Here is a 21,140-nt window from a genome sequence, read left to right as displayed (position 1 = left end):
GCAGTGCTAGCTGCTCCGAATGGCCGAGACGTAATACAATAAAAGTGTCAACTTCTTTATTGCAGGCAGACTGACGCCCCTTGGCTCCAAGTGGTCTGTACTGAATACGTCGAATGTATCAATAAGATTTTTCGAGATAACTACGGCAACATAAGTGACTTGAGGTATACATGAATTACATATATACCTGATGACGTAGAAACTTTGCATGGCGAAATATTATTATTACTGACTATAAAATAATGCCATAATAAAGCCTTTATCATACCGTGTCTGCGTTTAGGTTAAATTCAGACTGGAGCAAGTTTCATTACAACATTGAAGCACATTTTAACGTTAGGAAGACGCACCGATTCGGATATTATCACGGCCACGGTCTCTGTATGCCAAGAATATTTGGAAAAGTGAACGCAACTTCCGAGGAATACCCAATTAAGATATATGGACTGAATATCACATGCTTTATGTTGATGGCGGCTGGCTATATTTTGATATACAAGATTAGGTTTGTAAACAAGTTATATGATCTTGTTCATGGTCATAAATGTTGACTTCATGGATGTAACTGTAAACTAGACTAGTGTATTAACACGAAACAGAAGGGACGGCGGGTGGTGTAATTGGTTAAACAACCATGACACGTCTCCAATCGACATGTGTTCGAATCCCCAGTTATGACCGTCGTCTACGTTTCGGGGGTTACACTGGGCTCCTAATCGCCGACCTCACTGTTTCTGTCATGCTTTGAAAAAAGCGCAGACCTAAACTAAGCCGAGCTGCGATTCGGCAGCGAATATATACGATGAGACGCATTGGAGCGGGAGACACTAACGAAATAATGTGAGAAAGAGTGAAAGTCGTCCTTAAGAATGCGAAAGACGACTACACTAGGAACGTTATGAAATTCATGTCGTTGTGCACAAGGCGAAAAAGGCGATAAGCGCCACTGTGTTGCGCAAATTAATGATTATAACTCGATATGGAGGTGCTGGGATGCTAATACCCGCAATGATGCGAAATGTAAATCCAGAAATATTCAGAGTTCGGTCGTTGCTAAAATAGCTTTATGAAATTCTATTGCATTATACTGCAAATTTGTAGGCGGACCTCAAAGAGCCAAGTACCGACCGCTGACTCTGACGAAGATTCGAAATTGAAAAGGAAGATCCTTTGCATTTTAGCAACTGATTTTCTTTGCTGGATTCCTATATCCGTCTACGGAATCCATACTTTCGTTAACGTGGAGGAAGCAGGTGATTCATATAACAGAATTGTGCCAGATACAAACTGTTCTTATTGAACAAAGGGCGAGGATATGTCAATTGAGCCACGAACCGAATTATTATAGTAGGCTACTGTCCCCAAATATACCAGTAAACCTAACCTTTAATTCAATTCAATTAGTGCAAAGAAATTGCATAAATCTCGTAAGCACGATGTGACATACATTACAGCGTACTCAGGTATAGCCGCTCTAGAATATTTAAAATATACTTAGTGTTATTGCGGTAGCACTGAAGACGGTAGTGCAAAATTGATCATTTAGGATATATGTTGTTGGTCCTCAACAATTATGTGCTTCGTGTGTTTGTAATGGATTTATAATAATCACTTGTCAAAAAATTCGCAATGTCAAATCTTTAAATCTTTATCGCTAAACTCTTTCAAGTTATATGGATGAAGGTGGTTGATCTGCCTCCTCGAAGTGATTGGGCTTGTGCTTTAGTGCTGATATAAGAGCACTGCATACCTTGGCTCAGAGTTGAGCAGTAACGAGGTAGTACTTCTAATTTTTCGGAGTACCCAAGTAGGCTCTGTATACTTGTACCACGTACTCAAGTATCTATGCTTTTAACTAGGTCTATACTTCCACTCCTATTTAACAGCAGTTTTCTTTAATAAAAGCTACTTATTTTTATTCATGAAATTTCTGAAGACGGCAGCAGTTTTTGGATAAGTCGGTGAAATTGGCATAACAGCCGGGTGAATTGGTCCCTGCATCGTGTTAACCGAATATATATATTCGAAAATGTCAACTACTGGTGGTATCACATACTCATTAGTAGGGCAAGTTGTTTCAAGTTTTGCAACTTTTCTTTACAGCTTCCGGCATCTTTCTAGATACTCGGAATTGATGTAGTATGATGTTTTATGATGTTTGTAGGAATTTGATATGGCAACATTTTTTTGGATTTTTCATATAAATTTTTATAGCAAATTTTATCAACTATTGCGCAAAATGTAAAGGAGTGATTTGAATAACATGCTATAACTATTTCTAGTATGGTTCTATTCTCTTTGATTTGCATAGCAAAGAGTTATGTGATGGATTAGGTGCATCTCAATGTTATCTATGACCAGAGGTGGTCAAAGTAGTCAAAGAAGCTACTTAAGTCGAAGTAGATGTAGCGACGAAAAAATGTACTCAAGTACGAGTAGAGGTACTTCTTCCATAAGAAGCTTAAAATTACTTGAAGTAGAAGTAGAATTGACTGACTTTAAATCTACTCCAGTAAAGTAAGTTGTTCTGAAAACGATCGTAATTCCTTCGCATGGACTGTCAAAGGTTGCAAATGGAGCTATGCTGAAGGTGTAGAGAGCTTGATTCATATTGATACATCCCAGGAGGTGTAATTTTTTGACAGAATAAGCAGTCGTCCACATGATGGGATGTAAATGATAGTATTGATAAGGAAATGCGATACTAATCCTTTGTTTACTATAGAACACCCCGTCTTAGAGAATATCATGGTATGGCACCCGCCCCCATCTTATAAGCAGACATCGGGTGATTACTTCATGAATGTAATCGATTGCGATTACGATTACTTCTGAATGATGCGATTACGATTACGATTACAGCAAAATCAGGAAGTAGTCGTTTACGATTACGATAACATTGGAAAAGTAATCGCGATTACACACGATTATATTTATTTTGCATCTTAGAAGTTATATTGCAAGACAATTTCGCTGAAAAGGCCTAACTTCCTTTAAAAATATGCGTCATTTGCCTGTTACGTAATAATTTACCCATTGCCAATTTTTATAGAGGACGGTTTGCATTCTTGCCAGGTCCATGATTGCCGCACCACAAATTTTCCAATAGGGTGCGGAGAGATCTCGATGGGGACTCAAAAGTATTTCGTAAACCAAAATAAATTATAGAGCATTTTCGAGAGATTTATTTAACCTGAAACTTCTCTCTAGATAAGCTTGATTTTGAAATGCATACGTCTCTCCCTCAACTAAAGAAGCATACATAATTTATAGTAGGGTTGCATTTAAAACAGATGGTTGTTTAAACAAAAAAGGCTTAAAAAAACTAAATTGTGTTTTTTCAAGTTGTAAAATTATATCATTATTAGCTTTCAATACAACATCCATTGTAGTAAAATATTTATTCAACTCGAAGACTTTTCGGGTGCCTCTTTTCAAGAGTTAACGGCACACTAAAGGGATTTAAACAGAATGAAAAGCAAAACCAAAAAGGCGAAGTATGACGCAACAATCAGAAATTACATACCATGAAGTCCGCAATGTAACGATGGCAACAATAACAAACTTGAAGAGTACGATACTAGTAACATAGCATTTTGAAACCAAACAATAACAAACACGAATTAGAACGCACTAATGGGAAATTTGTAAGTTATACAGAAAATCTTTTTGCCTACATAAAATAGGCTTGGTCAATTGGAATCGGTTTGGAAATTCACCAAGGACTGGAAAGAACATCATAACCAACCTATCAGATTATAAACTTAATGATATCGAAGAATTTGTACTGTCACATGGACTGGATTTTTGTTTGCCTCCCAGCAACGCAAAGAGAGAAGAAATATTCGCCAATTTTGAGGTATTAGTTGGTCAACTAAATCACCATCGACCATTATCCCTCGACCATTTTTCCGCGATGAAAGCTAAACTTAGCGATCTTGCGCATGCGTATTGTGGCACCCCCGTGGACTGCGGAGATTTCTTGATGAACAAGGATTGCCTTAAAGCCATCAAATCCTTGCGTTGCAATGAGAACATCTGCATAACGAAACCGGACAAAGGTTCTGGTGTTGTAATTTTGAACCGCGCTGATTACAACTTGAAAATGGAATCCATTCTCCAAGATTCGTCTAAGTTCATTAACCTTGGTCCAGCTGATACTAACGACAACACACGAAAGCTCGAAATGAAGCTGCAACGTCGCCTTCTCAAATTGAAAAAGGATGGACTCCTTCCTGTCAATCTGTACGAGTCTTTACGTCCTTCGGGTTCGCAGCGGCCGCGTATGTATGGTTTACCTAAAACACATAAACATGACGTGCCCTTGCGTCCCATACTGTCTATGTGTGGATCGGCGCAGCATAATTTGGCCAAGTGGCTTAACACCGTCATTGAGCCAGTTCGATCCTTGTATACACCCCATTGTCTTCGTGACTCTTTCACATTTGTGGATAAATTGAAGTGCGCTGAATTAAATTCTTCCAATGTATTTCTTAGCTCTTTCGATGTGAAAAGTCTTTTTACCAATGTGCCACTGTCGGAAACTTTCGAAATTTGTGCAGATGCGCTTTATAGTAGCTCCCTTGAACCTCCTATAGTACCACGTGAAATATTTCTGGAATTGTTGCGAACTGCTACAAGCTGTGTTGAATTCAGCTTTAACGACGTGATGTTTATGCAAATCGATGGCATTGCCATGGGATCACCTTTGGGCCCTAGTCTGGCAGATATATTTGTGGGGTACCATGAAAAGAAAATGTTTGAAAGCGTCCCAAAACCTCTCCTTTATTATAGATATGTCGATGACACCTTTGTTGCTTTCAATAATGAGCGAGAGTGTAATACGTTTTTCAAAAAATTGAATTGTCTCCACCCAGCTCTACAATTTACTGTGGAGAAAGAAACTGATTCAGCACTTCCATTTTTAGACGTGTTGGTTGAGAGATCTGGAAATATGTTTTTGACGTCAGTGTATAGAAAACCGACGTTCACTGGCCATTATATCCGTTGGGATTCTTTCTGCCCGAAGCGGCGAAAACTCAACCTAATATCATCTCTGGTTTATCGGGCCTTGCGTATCTGTTCGCCAGAAAAATTGCCACGTGAATTGGATGAGATCCATTCTATCCTATCAAAAAATGGCTATCCTGAGCATATATTGAAATGCTCCTTCGCAAGAGTGTTAAAACGTTCGGATCAACCTCCCAATTATGGACCGGAAAAATGCCCGGCATTTTTACATTTACCTTGGCTAGGCAATGTGTCGAATCGGTTTGAAAAGTTGATCAAATCGGCTGTGCACCGTTGTTATTATAGTGTAAATGCGCATGTGGTGTATACAACCAAACCACTTCTGCCAAACTTCCGAAAGGATGTACTTCCTGCTTTAAATGCAAGTAACGTCGTCTACGAATTTAAGTGCCACTGTGATAGTAGGTATGTGGGACGTACATCACAAAGATTGTTTGAACGGATAACGCAACACATTCCCAAATTGATTCGCTCAAAAACTTGCGCAAATGACCGTACGGAGTTCGCACGACAATGCAAATCAGCCGCCAAAACCGACTGTTACGACGATTACCAAGCATACGCTTCGGCAATTGGCCAACATTTAAGTGAGAACCCTTCTTGTGCTCAAAACTATAATGACCAAATGTTTACAGTCATTGCGCGAGGCAGATCCTTGTTTCATTTGAAAGCCCTAGAATCAACAATCATCCAATTGACCAAGCCTATTTTATGTAGGCAAAAAGATTTTCTGTATAACTTACAAATTTCCCATTAGTAGAGCTATCTACATGTCGATTAGATTTACCCGACACGTACGGGGATTCCCCGAATGGCGACAGCTTACCCGACAGCGTCGTCGTTTTACATGTCACAGGAATAACCCGACACTTGTCCACATTTGGCGCAATTGCACACGTTCCCTAGTAACGGGACGCCAAATTTGTTAACCCTGTATAAGTACGGTGCAGTGTACATGCGACTGTTGTTTGTCATAACTAACTTTAATTCTAGTGGAAGAAATAATACATAATATTAAATAACGGAGTTATTTTTAGATGGATCTAGATCAGGACTTAGTGAGGCGAAGGAGATTGTTTAAATTATTTATTACGAATTGGTTCAACATTAGATCAAAACGAAGGCAGCAGTACCTCAAGATCTGTTCAGTACTTCAGCGAGAGAATCGAGAGCGAGACAGCCGTCTTCCCAGACAATTGTGGATGAAATCTAGGTCAGTTTACCACAGCTCCGTCAGCCTAATGCATCATAATTGATATAACGAAATAATTAATCCACTTCAAACACAAATGTTTGTGAAGGTACGATGATTTTTGGAGGCTTTTCATGTATGAGAACAACGACGACGATTGGATGAACAACTTCCGAATGAGGCGAGTGACATTTGAATCAGTCGTGGAGGAATTTCATGACGATATGAAGCCACGTATGGAGCCTATATTCAGGGTCATTCAACTTTTGGTCGAGTGCGTAGTCGTGTTTTGCTTTCACAGGTGAAGATTCTGTACGGAAGCCAGTCGACACGTCAAAAAGAATTGCAATAGCGATATTCAAGTTAGGTTCTACAGCAGAATACAGAACAGTTGGTCATTTATTCGGCGTAAGTGACAGCTCCGTCCACAACTTCGTAAAAAGGTTTATATCGACTATTGCAATACCTGCTGGTGTTACGAGAGCAATACTGCAATCTTACTATATTGATTGCAGATTTTGCGAAGCAGCTTCAGCAAAAGCATCGAAATTTATTTGTATGCCATCAAGTGAAGAGGCAGAAAATATAAGTCGACGAATATTTGAGACTCATCATTTTCCACAGGTTACACCAATACTTTATTTTAAGTGTTGACTGTTCTAATCTGCGCGTTTCACAAATACATCAGGTATTTGGTTGCATTGATGGCTCGCACATACCAGTCACAGCTCCAGCTATTGGCAGAAAGGACTATACCAACAGGAAAGGCTGGGAGTCTATAATACTTCAAGCAGTTGTTGACGACAAGTACTGGTACGGCGCGTAGCGGAATATGGTTTAATTTTTGAACTATGGATCAATTCCAATCTTCTCTCTCAGCTTCAGGGATATAAGTGTCAAAATGCCAGGGTCATGTCACGATGCCACAGTTCTGCGAGCTTCCAACTTGTGGCGATACTCGCACCTACTTCCTCAGGTGAAGATAACCTTCGGGATGTCATTTGAGTAGTGCGAGTATAATTAGAAAATATCAAATTTTCAGAATTCAAAGAGGATTGAAGGGGTCGATATTCCTCCGGTTTTGTTGGGTGATCCGGCATACCCGCTGGGTAAATGGCTCATGAAACCATATGTCGGCTCTGCTCTTCACCCAAGATACGAGTCTTTCAATTTTTACCTGAGCTCAGTCCGCATAATCGTTGAAAACTCATTCGCGCGATTAAAAGAACGGTGGAGGATTCTTGCAAAAAAGATCGATGCAAGCGTCGTGATGGTTCCTGACATCGTTGCCGCATGCTGTGTATTGCACAATATATGCGAGACTGCCAAAGAAGTTGTTGCACAATGTGAGCATGCACAACCACCTGTAAGTGCTCCGCAAGCTCAACATACTGACAATGACGATGTTAGCACGGTTTCGACGGAAGGCAGTGAAATCCGTGAAGCTATTGTCCGTTTTCTTGAAAACAACTATCCACTTCGCCATTCTGAGCGATATTAACTACTCCTATAAGTTTTTTCTTTGCTGTTCTATGTTTCGTAACATTTTAGTTTATACAAAATATTAATAAACTGAATTCTAACAGTTTTAAAAGAATTGTTCGAACATTTCTTTGAGGAGTTTGCGGTCTTTCTCCCCTTCCTCTCGAATTGCCTGCACCACGTCATCAATATCTGAAATCGAAGGATTATATATGATTATCTTACGCCAAAGCAATAAACCGAATATTAGGGAGATCTATACCGCTATGCCTTTTCCGCTTTCCTCTTCTTTCTACTCTTTCTTCTTTTTCTTCATCCGAAACGGAGTCATCTAGCACACATACAACAGTCGGCGTTGACAGGGTCGCCTCATCTTCTGATACGTCACCATCATCATCTTTGCTTGATGGGCTCTGAAAGGTATCTACTCCTCTGCTTTGCAATGCCTGTAGAAACAATTAAATATGACTAGTTACATACCGTACTCTCTGCCTATAAGCTTCTCAGCACTTATCTTACCACCGTTCGAGGCCGGGAGCCAAGCAGTTCATTCATTTTTAAGTAATGCGGCCACGTGAGCTGCTTAGCGCCCATCCCCGACACCTGGACCGCCTGTTTTATCTTATAATAGGTTCTTTTCATCGCCTTCCATTTATCGCGACATGATGTCCTATAATGATAGAACAGTATATAAGACCAAGACTGCAACGAACGTAAAGGGCTATTATTTACCACTCCTTCTGAATCCCTCGACTTTTTAATTCCTCCGAGACATCGCTGAATAGTTTTCGGTTCCTCTGCCGCCTTTTGTCTATTTCGTCAATCAATTGACGCTCGCCGATAATCGCTATCATTGTTTCTGCCTCCTGCTCCGACCATGTAATGTATTGTTTTTTTTCCGACATTGTCTACTTTATATATGATATTATAAAACTCCCTAATAATCAAATATATCGCATATCAATTAATGTTTATCCCAAGATAGATGTATCATGTGTATAGTCGATGCAAAGTGGGTGTGTTTGTGTATGTGGGCGGTGCCTTGTTGTTATTAATCAACACTCAACAGCTGAGTACTGGTACTGGAAGGGTTTAAATATCGAATGTCATTGTCAATTGCATTACATTCGATGGTATATAATTAGTTTATTAACCCAATGCAAAGTTGATACTGTATTATGGAGAGTGACTAGGTCAAATAAGAACGCGTGTCATCTGCAAAAGTACCGGTAGTCGTATCATATCAGAGAATTTCGTTCGTGCCGTACGGTACTTTATAGGCATATCGCCATTTGCCGGTATAATTATATCAACAGGTGCTAAAAGTTAGTTATAATATTATAAAACTGACTTACAATCAATTTCACAACCATTGACATACCAAAACCATACTAAAATATCCAGACGAACGTTTCCGTTACCCGATATACGCGATTTCCCCTGCTGTTTCAGCGGGTAACTTTCGCGAGACTATTTCCCCGACAGATTCCCCGACAAAGTTACGTCGTCTGTGACGCACGAATGCGTCACCTTACGTCGGGTAATTTATCGAGACATCTAGCGACATGTAGATAGGCCTAGTGCGTTCTAATTCGTGTTTGTTATTGTTTGGTTTCAAAATGCTATGTTACTAGTATCGTACTCTTCAAGTTTGTTATTGTTGCCATCGTTACATTGCGGACTTCATGGTATGTAATTTCTGATTGTTGCGTCATACTTCGCCTTTTTGGTTTTGCTTTTCATTCTGTTTAAATCCCTTTAGTGTGCCGTTAACTCTTGAAAAGAGGCACCCGAAAAGTCTTCGAGTTGAATAAATATTTTACTACAATGGATGTTGTATTGAAAGCTATCTTCAAGTTCTGTACCACAAACCAACTGTTCATATATCATTATTGTGGAAATGCTTTCCAAAAAACATGTTATATGAGCCTACGCCAATTACCCCCCGATTTAGCCGACGTAAATTGATATGGGATGGTTGGAACCAGACATGGGGTGATTACTTTATGAATGTAATCGATTGCGATTACGATTACTTCGGAATCACGCGATTACGATTACGATTACGATTACAGCAAAATCAGGAAGTAGTCGATTACGATTACGATTACATTGAAGAAGTAATCACGATTACTCACGATTACATTTGTTTTGCTTAGGACTACAATCTTAAATGATTTATTGGAAGACAATACAAGGATAACGATGAAAAGGCTGAGATATCAACTTTCTTCATATATCATGCGTCATTTGCTTATTACGTCATAATATGCCAATTGCCCAACTTTATAGTGGATGATTTATCGCATCCATCGATTTGCATTATTGCCAGGTCTACTCTTTACCTGCCGCACCCCAAATTCCTTAATAGGGTGGAGAGCGTGCTCGAAGGGGACTCAAAAGTATTTCGTAAACCAACATAAATTATAGAGTATTTTCGAGAATTTAAGTAATTCTTGAAAATGTTCTTCGAGCTTTGCGATTCTAATGTCTCTAGTACAGGGGTCACCAACGCGGACCAAATGAGTCGCCCGCGGTCGCTGTAGTGGTGGTGGCTTTTGGGGTGGGCGAGGTGGGCGGTCGCCGGGGGGGGGGCTGGTCGAAGGGCTCCCCTATTTCGATTATGCGCTTTTTTCAAGGATAATAACGAATAAACATGGAAATCCGTGTAAAGCAAGAATAGGATTCCGTACAGATGTGTCAATCATCATCAGATCTTTGCATTCGTTATAAAAGTACCATATCCCGATAATCATCACGTCTCTGCATGCGGTAGAATTACTTAGTCTTAATGTAGTCTATCCTTGCACACATGAAAAAATAGACATGGCCGAACCCAGCACCTGGCCAAAACTTGATAGACAGATAATAATAACAGGTGCAAAAGGGGGGTCTGGGTGGCGAAGCCCCCCATAAGTTACGGATAGATGCTTATAGGGGCCCCCCAGTAAGTCTCTCCCAGCCCCCCCCCATTCCCCCCCCCGTCACCACTGCGCTGTAGCAAATATCCAAATGAGAGATTTGAAAGTTGAAGCTAGTTTCATATGAGCAGCAGTTGAACATGGGTCGGCCGACCCTAAGGAACATACTAACGCAGTCGCTCGGGGCATTGCTTGTCTTCGCCCACGCGTGGCTCAACGGGAATCTATAGTTAATATTCCGGAGTCTCGACGCGGAGATTTGCGCTTCTGCGCGCACTGCAGCAACGCAACTGAGCTTTGAGGAGCTGGTTTGAGTCCCTGCGAGTGAGCGTTTTTTGTTCTTGGTAAGGGGAGTACGTGGTAACCCGTCGGTCGTCGCAATAATCAGTACACACTACACAAGAAGTAGCTTTTTGTTTCAAAACAGTTGGTGACCCCTGCTCCAGTAGATAGCTGGGTTTGAAATGCATACCTCTTCCCCTCAAGAAAAAACATACTTAGGCTATTTTATGGGAACAGGCATTTCGGAGCCTGTCATTACCGCGCCACGATCCCACAACACACCAAAAGACATATGCAGTTTCGGCCAACACGCTACTCCACGGGATGTGATACCAAAGAAATAGGCCTACCTTGGCCGAAACTTAGGGTATTCGTCCATTGTCAATAACCGCGCTGGGTGGGCGTGACTAATAATTCCTGTCCTTCCGATCTGGGCCCACAATGCAAATGTCACCCGACGCATCCACAAAGGAATAAATAGCCATGACAATTTGTGTGTGCGTCGCTCAAAAGATATTCTTTTAGTTTGCTACGTTTGGGCGAGTACAATATCTTTTGATTTTACAACGGCTGGAGGTCGCGAATTAACAACATACAGTAATTATAACAACATACCAGATGCTATGAATATGAATTACGTGCCCCAGCTTTACAGGTAAATCTGACACTCGGGGCTCAGAGAGGTTATAAATGAATAGTAATATTATGTAATTACCAATATTATTGACGAAATTCAGTTATGAAAATTGACCAACGGTTGGACAGGGGAATTGCTGTTTTGGCTGAATTGCTGATTCTAGCTACAACGCACGCTAACATGTCAGGCTATATAAGCGGATGGTTATGGCGGTAGGTCCAAATGCTAAGTAACGAACTGTGAAATAACGATTGACGCCCGTTTCAAGTAGTTATATGAGAATAAGATATAGTTAACATAAAAATTCTGCCTTCAACTTAATACATATACAGCGAGCTGCTGTTACGAGAAACGGCTAAGCACGGCTCGGTTATGATATATATCAGCAGCTGTTTATTTGTAATGCTTCGTTGTGGAAACTGCAGTGTTTTATTCGACGAGTACAAAATTCCGAATCTTCGTCAGGTTCACGTGCGTACGTAGGCCTCCTGCTCGCCAAGCATAAGCTTACCATGCGTCCTCTTTTTTGACTTTTTTGAAAGTGTCCTCGGAGGACGCCCTTTTGTCCTCTTTTTCGAGATTTTGTCCTCTTTTTTGAAAATTTAGGTCAGATTTAGAGGAAATTGCGAGTGATATGCCGCAAATTAGCCCAGAAGTGAAGCTCCGGCGGGTATTTCGGAGTGAAAAACGGTGCTTTTAGGTCTGAGCGAAAAGATGACCTTTTTTTTTAGTCATCCACTTGACAAAGTGGAGAGAAAAACGGTATTTTGAGCTTTGAGCGGAAAAGATGACCTTTTTTTTTTTTTAGTCAAACGATCACATAGTGGGTTTACCGGTTTATGAGAATTCTTCTCCGGTTTTGCATGTCTGAAATTTCTGAAAAAGTGTCCTCTTTTTACATTTCCAAAATATGGTAAGCCTAGCCAAGCAGCAATGGTAAACTGCGTTTAACTAAGCACAACCAAACATCAATACATAAGTTACTATTTGAAACTATAGGCAGAGTGGTGATCAATATCCTGCTGCGAGGTAGCGGCTTCTGTAGTGTATTGATAACCTGATATACACCACGGGAGGTGTTCTTACAATCACACTACAATGTCCATCGCATGTCTGTTGACTATGTGTGGATACTTCTTACGCAATGACGAGCGGAGCTAATACTTCTGACGTAATAATGAGTCAGTGGCGTTTGAAAACAGACGTTTGTGCTATCGCTAACGTGGTATATATTATCTCATTCTTGTTCACGAGTATTCAGTTTATGTCATAGTCCTTGTACAAACAAAAAGTAATCGTTCTTTCACAAAAAAATCGATTAGATATGGGAAGTAGTCGATTACGATTACGATTACTTCGGATTTTTTTCGAATGTAATCGATTGCGATTACGATTACTTCAAAATGCTGTAATCGTCGTAATCGATTACGATTACTAATCGCGATTACCCCATGTCTGGTTGGAACCCCTACAAATAGTCGGTTCAACAGTTATATTAAAGATATTTCGTCAAAGGAGCTATATCTACCCTATATTTTCAATTGTCAATGTCAATCATCATTGGCGACGTCGTGGCTTAAAAATAAATAAACAAAACATGTTTTAAACAAGGGCCTTGTTTTAGACATGTTTGCTTTAAATAGATTTTTGTTTTATATGCAACTCTAATTTATAGTAATAGGCATTTAGGTTCCAGTCAATACCGTGCCACGACCCACCAAAAGACACATGCAGTTTCGACCAGCACGCGACTTCACGAAGTGTGCTACTGAAGAAAGAGCGTGGCCGAAACTTAGGGTATGTGTCCATTTGTCAATAGCCGCGCTGGATGGGCGTGACTAATAGTACGGTCCTTCCTATCTGAGCCCACAATGAAAATGCCACCCGGGCACCCACAGAGCATTAAAGACATGAAAATTTGTGTGTGCGTCCCAAGAAAGTTTCTCTTTTAGTCTGCAACGTTTGGGATACAACAATATCTTTTGATTATGTATAATTGTATTGTATGTTATAATTATGAATTACGTGCCCCCAGCAGAGAGAGGATTAAAAATTAATAATGCTATAATGCAATTACCAATATTATTGACGAAATTCAGTCTTCAACTATAGAAAATATCACCCTATGAGTGCCAAAGACCAACGTTTGAAAAAGGTACGAATTGCTGTTTTGGTCCTGATTCTAGCTACAACCCATGCTAACATGATATGTATGGCTATGGCGGCAGGTTAAACGGCAAAATGGCTCGGTTATGATATCTCAGCAGCTGTTGATTTTGAATGCTTCGTTGTCGAAACCATAATGTTTTATTTGACGAGAACAAACTTATAAATCTTTGTCCGGTGTACGTACGTACTAACATAGACCTACTGCTTGCAGAGCAGCAACGGTCAAACTGCGTTTAACTAAGCATAACCAAACATCAATCCACAAGGTACTACTTTAAACTAGGCTGAGTGGTGATTAATAAATCTGCAGCGAAGTACTGCAGTGTGGAAGGTGTTGATAACCTGATATAGGCCTACAACACGGCGGGTGTTCCTACAATCACACTAATATACGCACATCGAATATCTATTTACCAGAGATGAGCGGATTTGAAATTTCTATGTCCTAATCCAATCCAAATCCGCACCTTCAAATCCAAATCCAAATCCTAATCCATAACTTTTTCATATTCAAGTCCATGTCCAATCCTAATCCGATTCCAACTGGAAATTCAAAAAAAATATTAATTTATGCAATGGAGGGATTCGAAAATTTTCTTTCACAACCAACGATTCACTTGATTCAAGATAACTTAGTAACCATAAGTACATTAATAACTGATCTGAATAAAGTTTGTCGCCATTCGCCACACGACATTTCAATCTCCCAGAAAATAGTTCAATCCAATCCAAATCCGTTCTGAAAAAAATGTCTAATCCAAATCCAATCCAAATCCGACAAAATTTCACAAATCCTGTTTTTTTCAAAATCTAATCCTAATCCATGCTCATCTCTGCTATTTACTGTGGAATCTTCCTACGCAATGACTAACAAACCTAATTGGATACTTTTGACGTAATAATGAGGGATGATATTTGAAAATCAGACGTTTATGCTATCACGAATCTGGTATACTATCTCTTCCTTGTTCACGAATGTTCAGTTTATGTCTCAGTCCTTGTACAAATAAAAAGTAATCGTACTTTCACAAAGAAATCGATTACATATGGGAAGTAGTCGATTACGATTACTTCGCATTTTTTCGAATGTAATCGATTGCGATTACGATTATTTGAAAATGCTGTAATCGATTACGATCACTAATCGCGAATACCCCGTGTCTGATTATAAGACCTCTATTTCAATCGAAGAGCAATATGGAGAAGTTGTATCGGATATGGCTTAACACTTTGCGCGCCTATACGTTAATTAAAAATATGGCAGATCGCAAAAATGCAATATAGTGTATAGCTTTATTTTCGGAAAATATAAGGTATTTTTGTTTGAATCATGAAAGATAGATGCGACTAGAATAGATATAGTCGCGACGTAAGTCACCTTAAAAATATACAATGTATATGATTGGAACAAAACCCGCCATTTACGGTGGCGGGGAAAAGATTTAAATGAACATATAAATGAATAGGCGAATCACTTACATGAAATGCAATAATATATGGAGACAAAGGACAGGAGAGGACGGGGCCAGTCCGCCAGAAGAACACGAAACACAGAAAAAACATACCCCAACCAAAAACAACACGATATATGGTGGTGGGGGCCGACAAACAACAAAAATAAGAACTGGCGAGATCCGACTGCAGGCATTAAAATATAACCATTGTGGTATAAAGTGCGATAAATTGTTACAGATGAAGGGGGGAACTCCACCCTCTAGAAATTGAGTACCACACTGAATATTAAATTCAAAAAACTAACTTCAAACTAAGAGTCCCTTTCATGTTAATTTGGGGCGGAGCCCGTGACAAAACCGGTGTCCATGCTATCGAAACCCGTGATGGCTAGTGGCAATCCAGGTTAAAAACACAGGAGATAGAAAAGCATATGGGCGCGCCTAGCGCGGCGCGGGAGGAAAAACACAAAAGATCAGTGGATAGACAAGATAGGAAATAAGGATGAGTGAGAAAGGGGGGGTCAAGTTCTCCCGCTGCCCCCTATGCTACACCAAGCCTTCCAAACACGATGCGAGCCGCGCAGAGAAGCGACTACGGCTCGCTCGGAGATCAGCCTGAACTCGAACAGAGAAACACCCATCACACGTAGGGGGGCCAGGTTCCTGGGGTGGTAAATCTCCAGGGACCCGACCGCGAAAGTGTGCATCTCCACGGTATTGGCCGTAGCAAGACGCCAGGAGTGACAGAGGTTTTGTTTGTTTGTTTTGGGTTAATTATGGTGTTTGTCGACTCCTATGGTCATTTACACCAGGCCGATATTCTCTTTATTTTCCGTAACTGCTGACTTATAGCGCGGCCCACCTCTAGGCTTTTGTAAGACACCGCTGATGCGGATGAGGTGGCGAGGAGGAGCCTAAGTAAACCTCCAACACTTAAGTATCGGAATTCGGAGGTCGACCTCGGTCGGACTCGAACCCGCACCCATTAGTGTTGCAGCAACCGATTATACCACTGCGCTATCTCGCCACTCTGAGTGACAGAGGTCCTCGTACTTTGCGTGCTTCAACTCAACGGCGGCGTCCATGCTGGCTACTCCATTCTCGGAGGGGCACATCACATCGATGACCAAGACCCGGCGAGCATCAGATGACAAAGGGCTTCAGCCGCCTGTTGGTCAATGTGGCAGGCTCCTCGCAAACGCAGATATTATTCTTCAAGCAAACGGAACTATAGGCTTGTTGAAGGCGCGAGAAATCAGGCCAGCGACGAAAGTCGAGCGAGCGGCATTCAATGACCTAATGTCACGATATTCCATTGGGAGATCGCGTCGCGTTACATTTTCAACCGACGACAGACCTATCTCGCTAATTGGCAACACGCTTCTTGCTAATTGGCCGCGCGCAACACTGAATACGACTTATTGTAGCTTACCAAAAAGTGTAAAACGCATTAACAACAATACTTTTTTATCCGGTTAACCGATAGAATGATATCCGGATATCAGATATTTTAAAAAAACAGCGGTTAATCGGATAAACGGTTAACCGTTATATCCGGATAATCCAACCCTAGTGAAAACAGCCACGAAATTCTTTAGGGCAGGCTATCTTTCTTATTGGGGGATTAAACTACTTCTACTTGACAAACTGAAAATAGCGGAACGAAAGTAAGTGTTTCACAAAATATTACGAGGTAGAAGTAGAAGTAGCGAAAAATATCTACTTGACTAGGTACCAAAAATAGATGAATACTACTTGAGTACTTCGAAAAAGTAGAAGTACCTCGTTACTGACCACCTATGTCTATGACGCAATGTCTTGCAAGCTAGTAGCCAAGTTCAACTACCCCAGCCCAGCATTAATTCTCTGTCGTTTAAATTTGAGTTAGTTTCTCATTTCACGGATGAAATTCACGGATGCAAATCTTAAACTATCTCCTACCCTAGTAATTGAAAATTAAATTATAAATGCAATTTTTTATTGCAAATTTTGTTGAAATTAGGTGCAACCTTATCGCGGTTTTAGTGCAACAAAAACTTGCCCTACTCATTAGTCATTTTGGGTTAGTCATGCAATTTCAGATGAAGCCCAACTCCTAACGACTATTACGAGTACGCAATGCCTCGATCAAATGTACTTTTTGAAACTGTACTTACCTGAGTAGGCTACTTCTCAAAACTTCACTTCTTACAGTTACTGGAAGTGGTGTCGGCTCGTTTTTAAATATTTTATTCTTAGTTTCAATTGAATCGAAATTTATGGCGCTACTGCTACTTGTATTCAGAGGTGGTCAGTAACGAAGTAGTTCTACTTTTTGGAAGTACTCAAGTAGTTTTCCTCTACTTCTGGTACTTACTCAAATAAATCTGATTTTCTCTACTTCTACTTCTACTTCGTAATATTTTGTGATCTGCTTACTTACTTTTCGCTATTTTAGGTTTGTCAAGTAGAAGTAGTTTAATCCCCCAATAAGAAAGATAGCCTATGGTTTCACGAAAGTATCAGTGAATATAATTTAGGTACCGGATTGCTTGGATCCTCACATGCAGCATTGTCGCCCATATCAAATATTTCATCACAGTAAATATGGCCCACCATAATGTTTGAAACTACAGTTTCCCCATCTAGCAATTACATATCATATCGTAATCTAGCAGCCCATGACGTGTCTTGCTAATCCAGAATATCCGGTATTTTTGAACGTTACACCTCTTTTAGCAGATAACCTTTGAAGCTTTATGGACGTGTCTTGCTAATCCAGAATATCCGGCATTTTTGAACGTTACACCTCTTTTAGCAGATAACCTTTGAAGATTTATGGACAAAAAAGACATGAAATATATTTCCGCTATTTAGACGTGGTAGTTGTTTTTCACTTTCAATTCCGAGTATATCATACTTTAAGTTCTAATTACTTTCAGTTCAGTTGTCTGCAGAACATAGATGCTGAAGCATAAAAGAAAGTGTAGTGATGCCTCTTTTTTCCGAAAATATAGCTACATCAAACATAAATTTGACGATCCACAATATTTGTTATTAACGTATACTAATCGCGCAAAGTGTTGAAACCGCATCCGATCCAACTTCTCCGTATTGCTCTTCGCCTAAACTTGGGACCTTATAATATGGGGTAGGGCACCATGCCATGATATTCTCTAAAACGGGGTCTTCTAGTAAACAAAGGGTTAGTATCGCATTTTCATAGCAATACTATAATTTGCATTTCATGATGCGAAATAATGCTTATTCAGTCGAAAATTGACACCTCCTGGGATGCATCAATACGATTCAAGCTCTCCGTGCTATCAGCCTAGCTCAATTTGCATCTTTTAACAGCCCAAGCTAACGAATTAAGACTGTTTTCAAAACTACTTACTTACTTGAGTAGATTTAAAGTCAGTCAATTTTACTTCTACTTCAAGTAGTTTCAGGTTGCTTGTGGAAAAAGTAATTCTACTTGTACTTGAGTAGATTCTTTCGTCGCTACTTCTTCTTCTACTTGAGTAGCTTTCTTGACTACTTTGACCACCTCTGCCTGTATTCGAGTAGGAACGCTCACATTTACCGTTGTACGAAATAAGTAAAATAAAAATGAGAAAGCGCATAAAGAGATATCTTACTGAGCAAAAATAGATTGGCCTAAACTTTCCTAATTCTTATCCTCAGATGAATCATACTATGGAAAACTGACCTATCTCACTATATTTGTGGTGATGCCAATAAACAGCTTGTTGAATCCATTCATATATTCGTCAGCTCCCGAGTACATTTGGAGAAATATCATCGCTTGCATGAAGCACGCGAAAGGAGCAGGTATACCAGGCACGTAATTATTAGCCTACTTGTCAGTACTACTTCGCAGAGTACATTTTCACAGGCAGCAGCAATACAGGAGAGACAAGATCAAACGTAACACATTCCACACAAGATACAAGTATCAGAACTGAGAATAATTCCGGATTCCGCGAGTGTAGCGCGCATGCGCAACGACGTATCGCAGAAACCAGACCATGAGAGATTGTTGATGCATTTTCTGTTTGGGAAAGCGTTTCCGGCTACCGGTTCTTCTTCAGTATGACGCATTCTGGTTTTCGGTTTGGTTTATGATTCATTTCGATTCATGCAAAGCTCGATACTTAAGGTTGACGACCCCTTTGATGGATTACAGACTATACAATGAATGTACTTTGTTTGTATCGGGACTTGACCTTTCCACCTTTCTTCAAATAGGCTACTCCGTTAGCGGGATCTACTTTTCCTTTTGTGTTAGACATATTCTATAACAACACAGAGTGCAGACGATATTTCTTTTACTGCTAGATACGTTTTACATTAGTGGCGTCCAAATCCGACTGAAATTCCGATCGCCTTTATCATTTTAAGTTCAAATTCAATCTGACTTAAATTTCCAAATACGACTGTCTTGTCGTTGTAAGTTCACGTTGAAATCCATTCTGGTTACCCGCTAGCATAAGATCACCAGATTATTGTATCCTGTCATGCATATTGGAATTATTTCCGCTTCCGCGTGCTGGGCGTCTGTAAACTAATATTTTGTCGTTACAACAATAGAAACGGTCATAAATTCTTATGAGGGAGTGTCGAATGCGATCATACGAAGTTATTGTGCGTTTGAGAGGTATACATTAGGGTTGTCCAAAATTTGGAAAATCTCAAAAAGTCTCCGTGATTGTGTCTCATTCTATAGATTATTGATAAAAAACAACAATTAGCCTGAAAGAAGCTTACAGGAAACCCGTTAAGATTTCGACCAAAGCGTTTGAAAGTAGCTGCTCAAGAATGGGCGTGCCACTGACCATAGAACGGCGAGAAAACTAGTAATCAAATAACCACGGCTCTTGATTGGCTAATCGGCTATGCTTCAATGAGCACGGCAGCAGCAGCTTGCTGATGAGGTGTTCAAGAAGTCTGCTACCGGCGGGGATTCTGAGTGCGCATTGTTAGTAGTTTGGCAGGTGATGATTCAAGATTAATTCAGGACATGTTGAGGTACGAAATACATGATGAACAAACAACACCTGCTTCACAGAAGCTTTTACAGCATGACTGCTTCATTGTGAAAGAAACGGCTGAAGCCTACATGTCGTGTTTTCATCGAGAGAAACCAAAGGCGCTTATGCAAGTGTTGAGCGAATTCACCGTTTCTGTACGGATCCACCATCAGTGAATACAAATATATAAAGCTTAACAATGACACTATACTTTGTGTGATCTTATTGGATCCAAGTTGTAGTATATAGTGAAGTATTGAAGGTTCTAGGGATCGACTGAATCGGCCGGTTATGCTTGGCAGTTATACTTACAGCAAATTGAATTCACTTATAAGAGTTGTCTAAGTCCTCAATGATACTGCAGAAAAGAGGTTTAAGGTAAGCACAGGCTATGCTGGATATGATATCCAAACTATGCTGAATACTATATGCAGAATAGTCTGTGCTTTGCTTTACACCTCTTTTCTGCGGGATCAATAAAGACTTTGACATACCATATCCAGCACAGCCTGTGCGAGTGTGCGTACATTACCACCTCTTTTCTGCGTTATCATTAAGGACTTTAACAACGCCTACAAGTGCATTCAATTTGTTGTAAGCATCTGATAAGGGCCAAGCATAACCGGCTGATTCCGCCGATCCCTAGAGCATTCAAAACGTCACCTATATACTACAGCTTCAGCCCAATAAGATCACACAACGTATAGTGTCATTGTTAAGCGTTATATATTTGTATTCACTGATGGTGGATCCGTACTGAAACAGTGAATTCGCTAACACTTGCATAAGCGCCTTTGCTTTCTCTTGATGAAAACACGACATGTAGGCTTCAGCCGTTTTCTTCACAATGAAGCAGTCATGCTGTAAAAGCTTCTGTGAAGCAGGTGTTGTTTGTTCATCATGTATTTCGTACCTCAACATGTCCTGAATTAATCTTAAATCATCACCTGCCAAACTACT

The 21,140-nt window shown here is 40.2% G+C and overlaps 2 protein-coding genes and 1 pseudogene across 3 annotated transcripts in view; 2 read left to right on the top strand and 1 right to left on the bottom strand.

The window, feature by feature from the left end:
- The window catches only part of LOC145455065 (uncharacterized), a 39,378-nt gene extending 19,619 nt beyond the window's left edge, over window positions 1-19,759 (top strand). The window contains exons 8-12 of the mRNA XM_080333018.1: window positions 66-164; window positions 284-505; window positions 1,102-1,253; window positions 18,835-18,981; window positions 19,046-19,759. Of these exons, the coding sequence (XP_080189144.1) occupies window positions 66-164; window positions 284-505; window positions 1,102-1,253; window positions 18,835-18,981; window positions 19,046-19,182 (757 nt within the window). The 3' untranslated portion in view covers window positions 19,183-19,759. The remainder of the gene's footprint in view (window positions 1-65; window positions 165-283; window positions 506-1,101; window positions 1,254-18,834; window positions 18,982-19,045) is intronic.
- Window positions 6,036-7,641, top strand: LOC145454917 (uncharacterized; annotated as a pseudogene). The gene is made up of 2 exons (XR_013920249.1): window positions 6,036-6,457; window positions 6,525-7,641. The product of XR_013920249.1 is annotated as an uncharacterized LOC145454917 (transcript).
- Window positions 7,927-8,347, bottom strand: LOC145454916 (uncharacterized). The gene is made up of 2 exons (XM_080332850.1): window positions 8,225-8,347; window positions 7,927-8,151 (listed from the first exon to the last, which is right to left on the bottom strand). The coding sequence occupies exons 1-2, from the start codon at window positions 8,345-8,347 to the stop codon at window positions 7,927-7,929; spliced, it is 348 nt and encodes a 115-aa protein (XP_080188976.1).
- Window positions 19,760-21,140: the final 1,381 nt, after the last annotated feature.

The sequence above is a fragment of the Botryllus schlosseri genome, chromosome 14, assembly GCF_051294905.1.
Source record: "Botryllus schlosseri isolate E-star chromosome 14, Bs_hap1, whole genome shotgun sequence".
NCBI lineage: Eukaryota > Metazoa > Chordata > Ascidiacea > Stolidobranchia > Styelidae > Botryllus > Botryllus schlosseri.
This window is presented reverse-complemented; position numbering and strand designations above follow the sequence as displayed.

Excerpts from the sequence above, each read along its gene's own strand:
- LOC145454916 (XM_080332850.1), bottom strand. The coding sequence starts at position 8,347 with ATGAAAAGAACCTATTATAAGATAAAACAGGCGGTCCAGGTGTCGGGG. Across the intron at positions 8,152-8,224 it reads GCTCCCGGCCTCGAACGGTG|GCATTGCAAAGCAGAGGAGT; the intron begins GTAAGATAAGTG and ends TTGTTTCTACAG.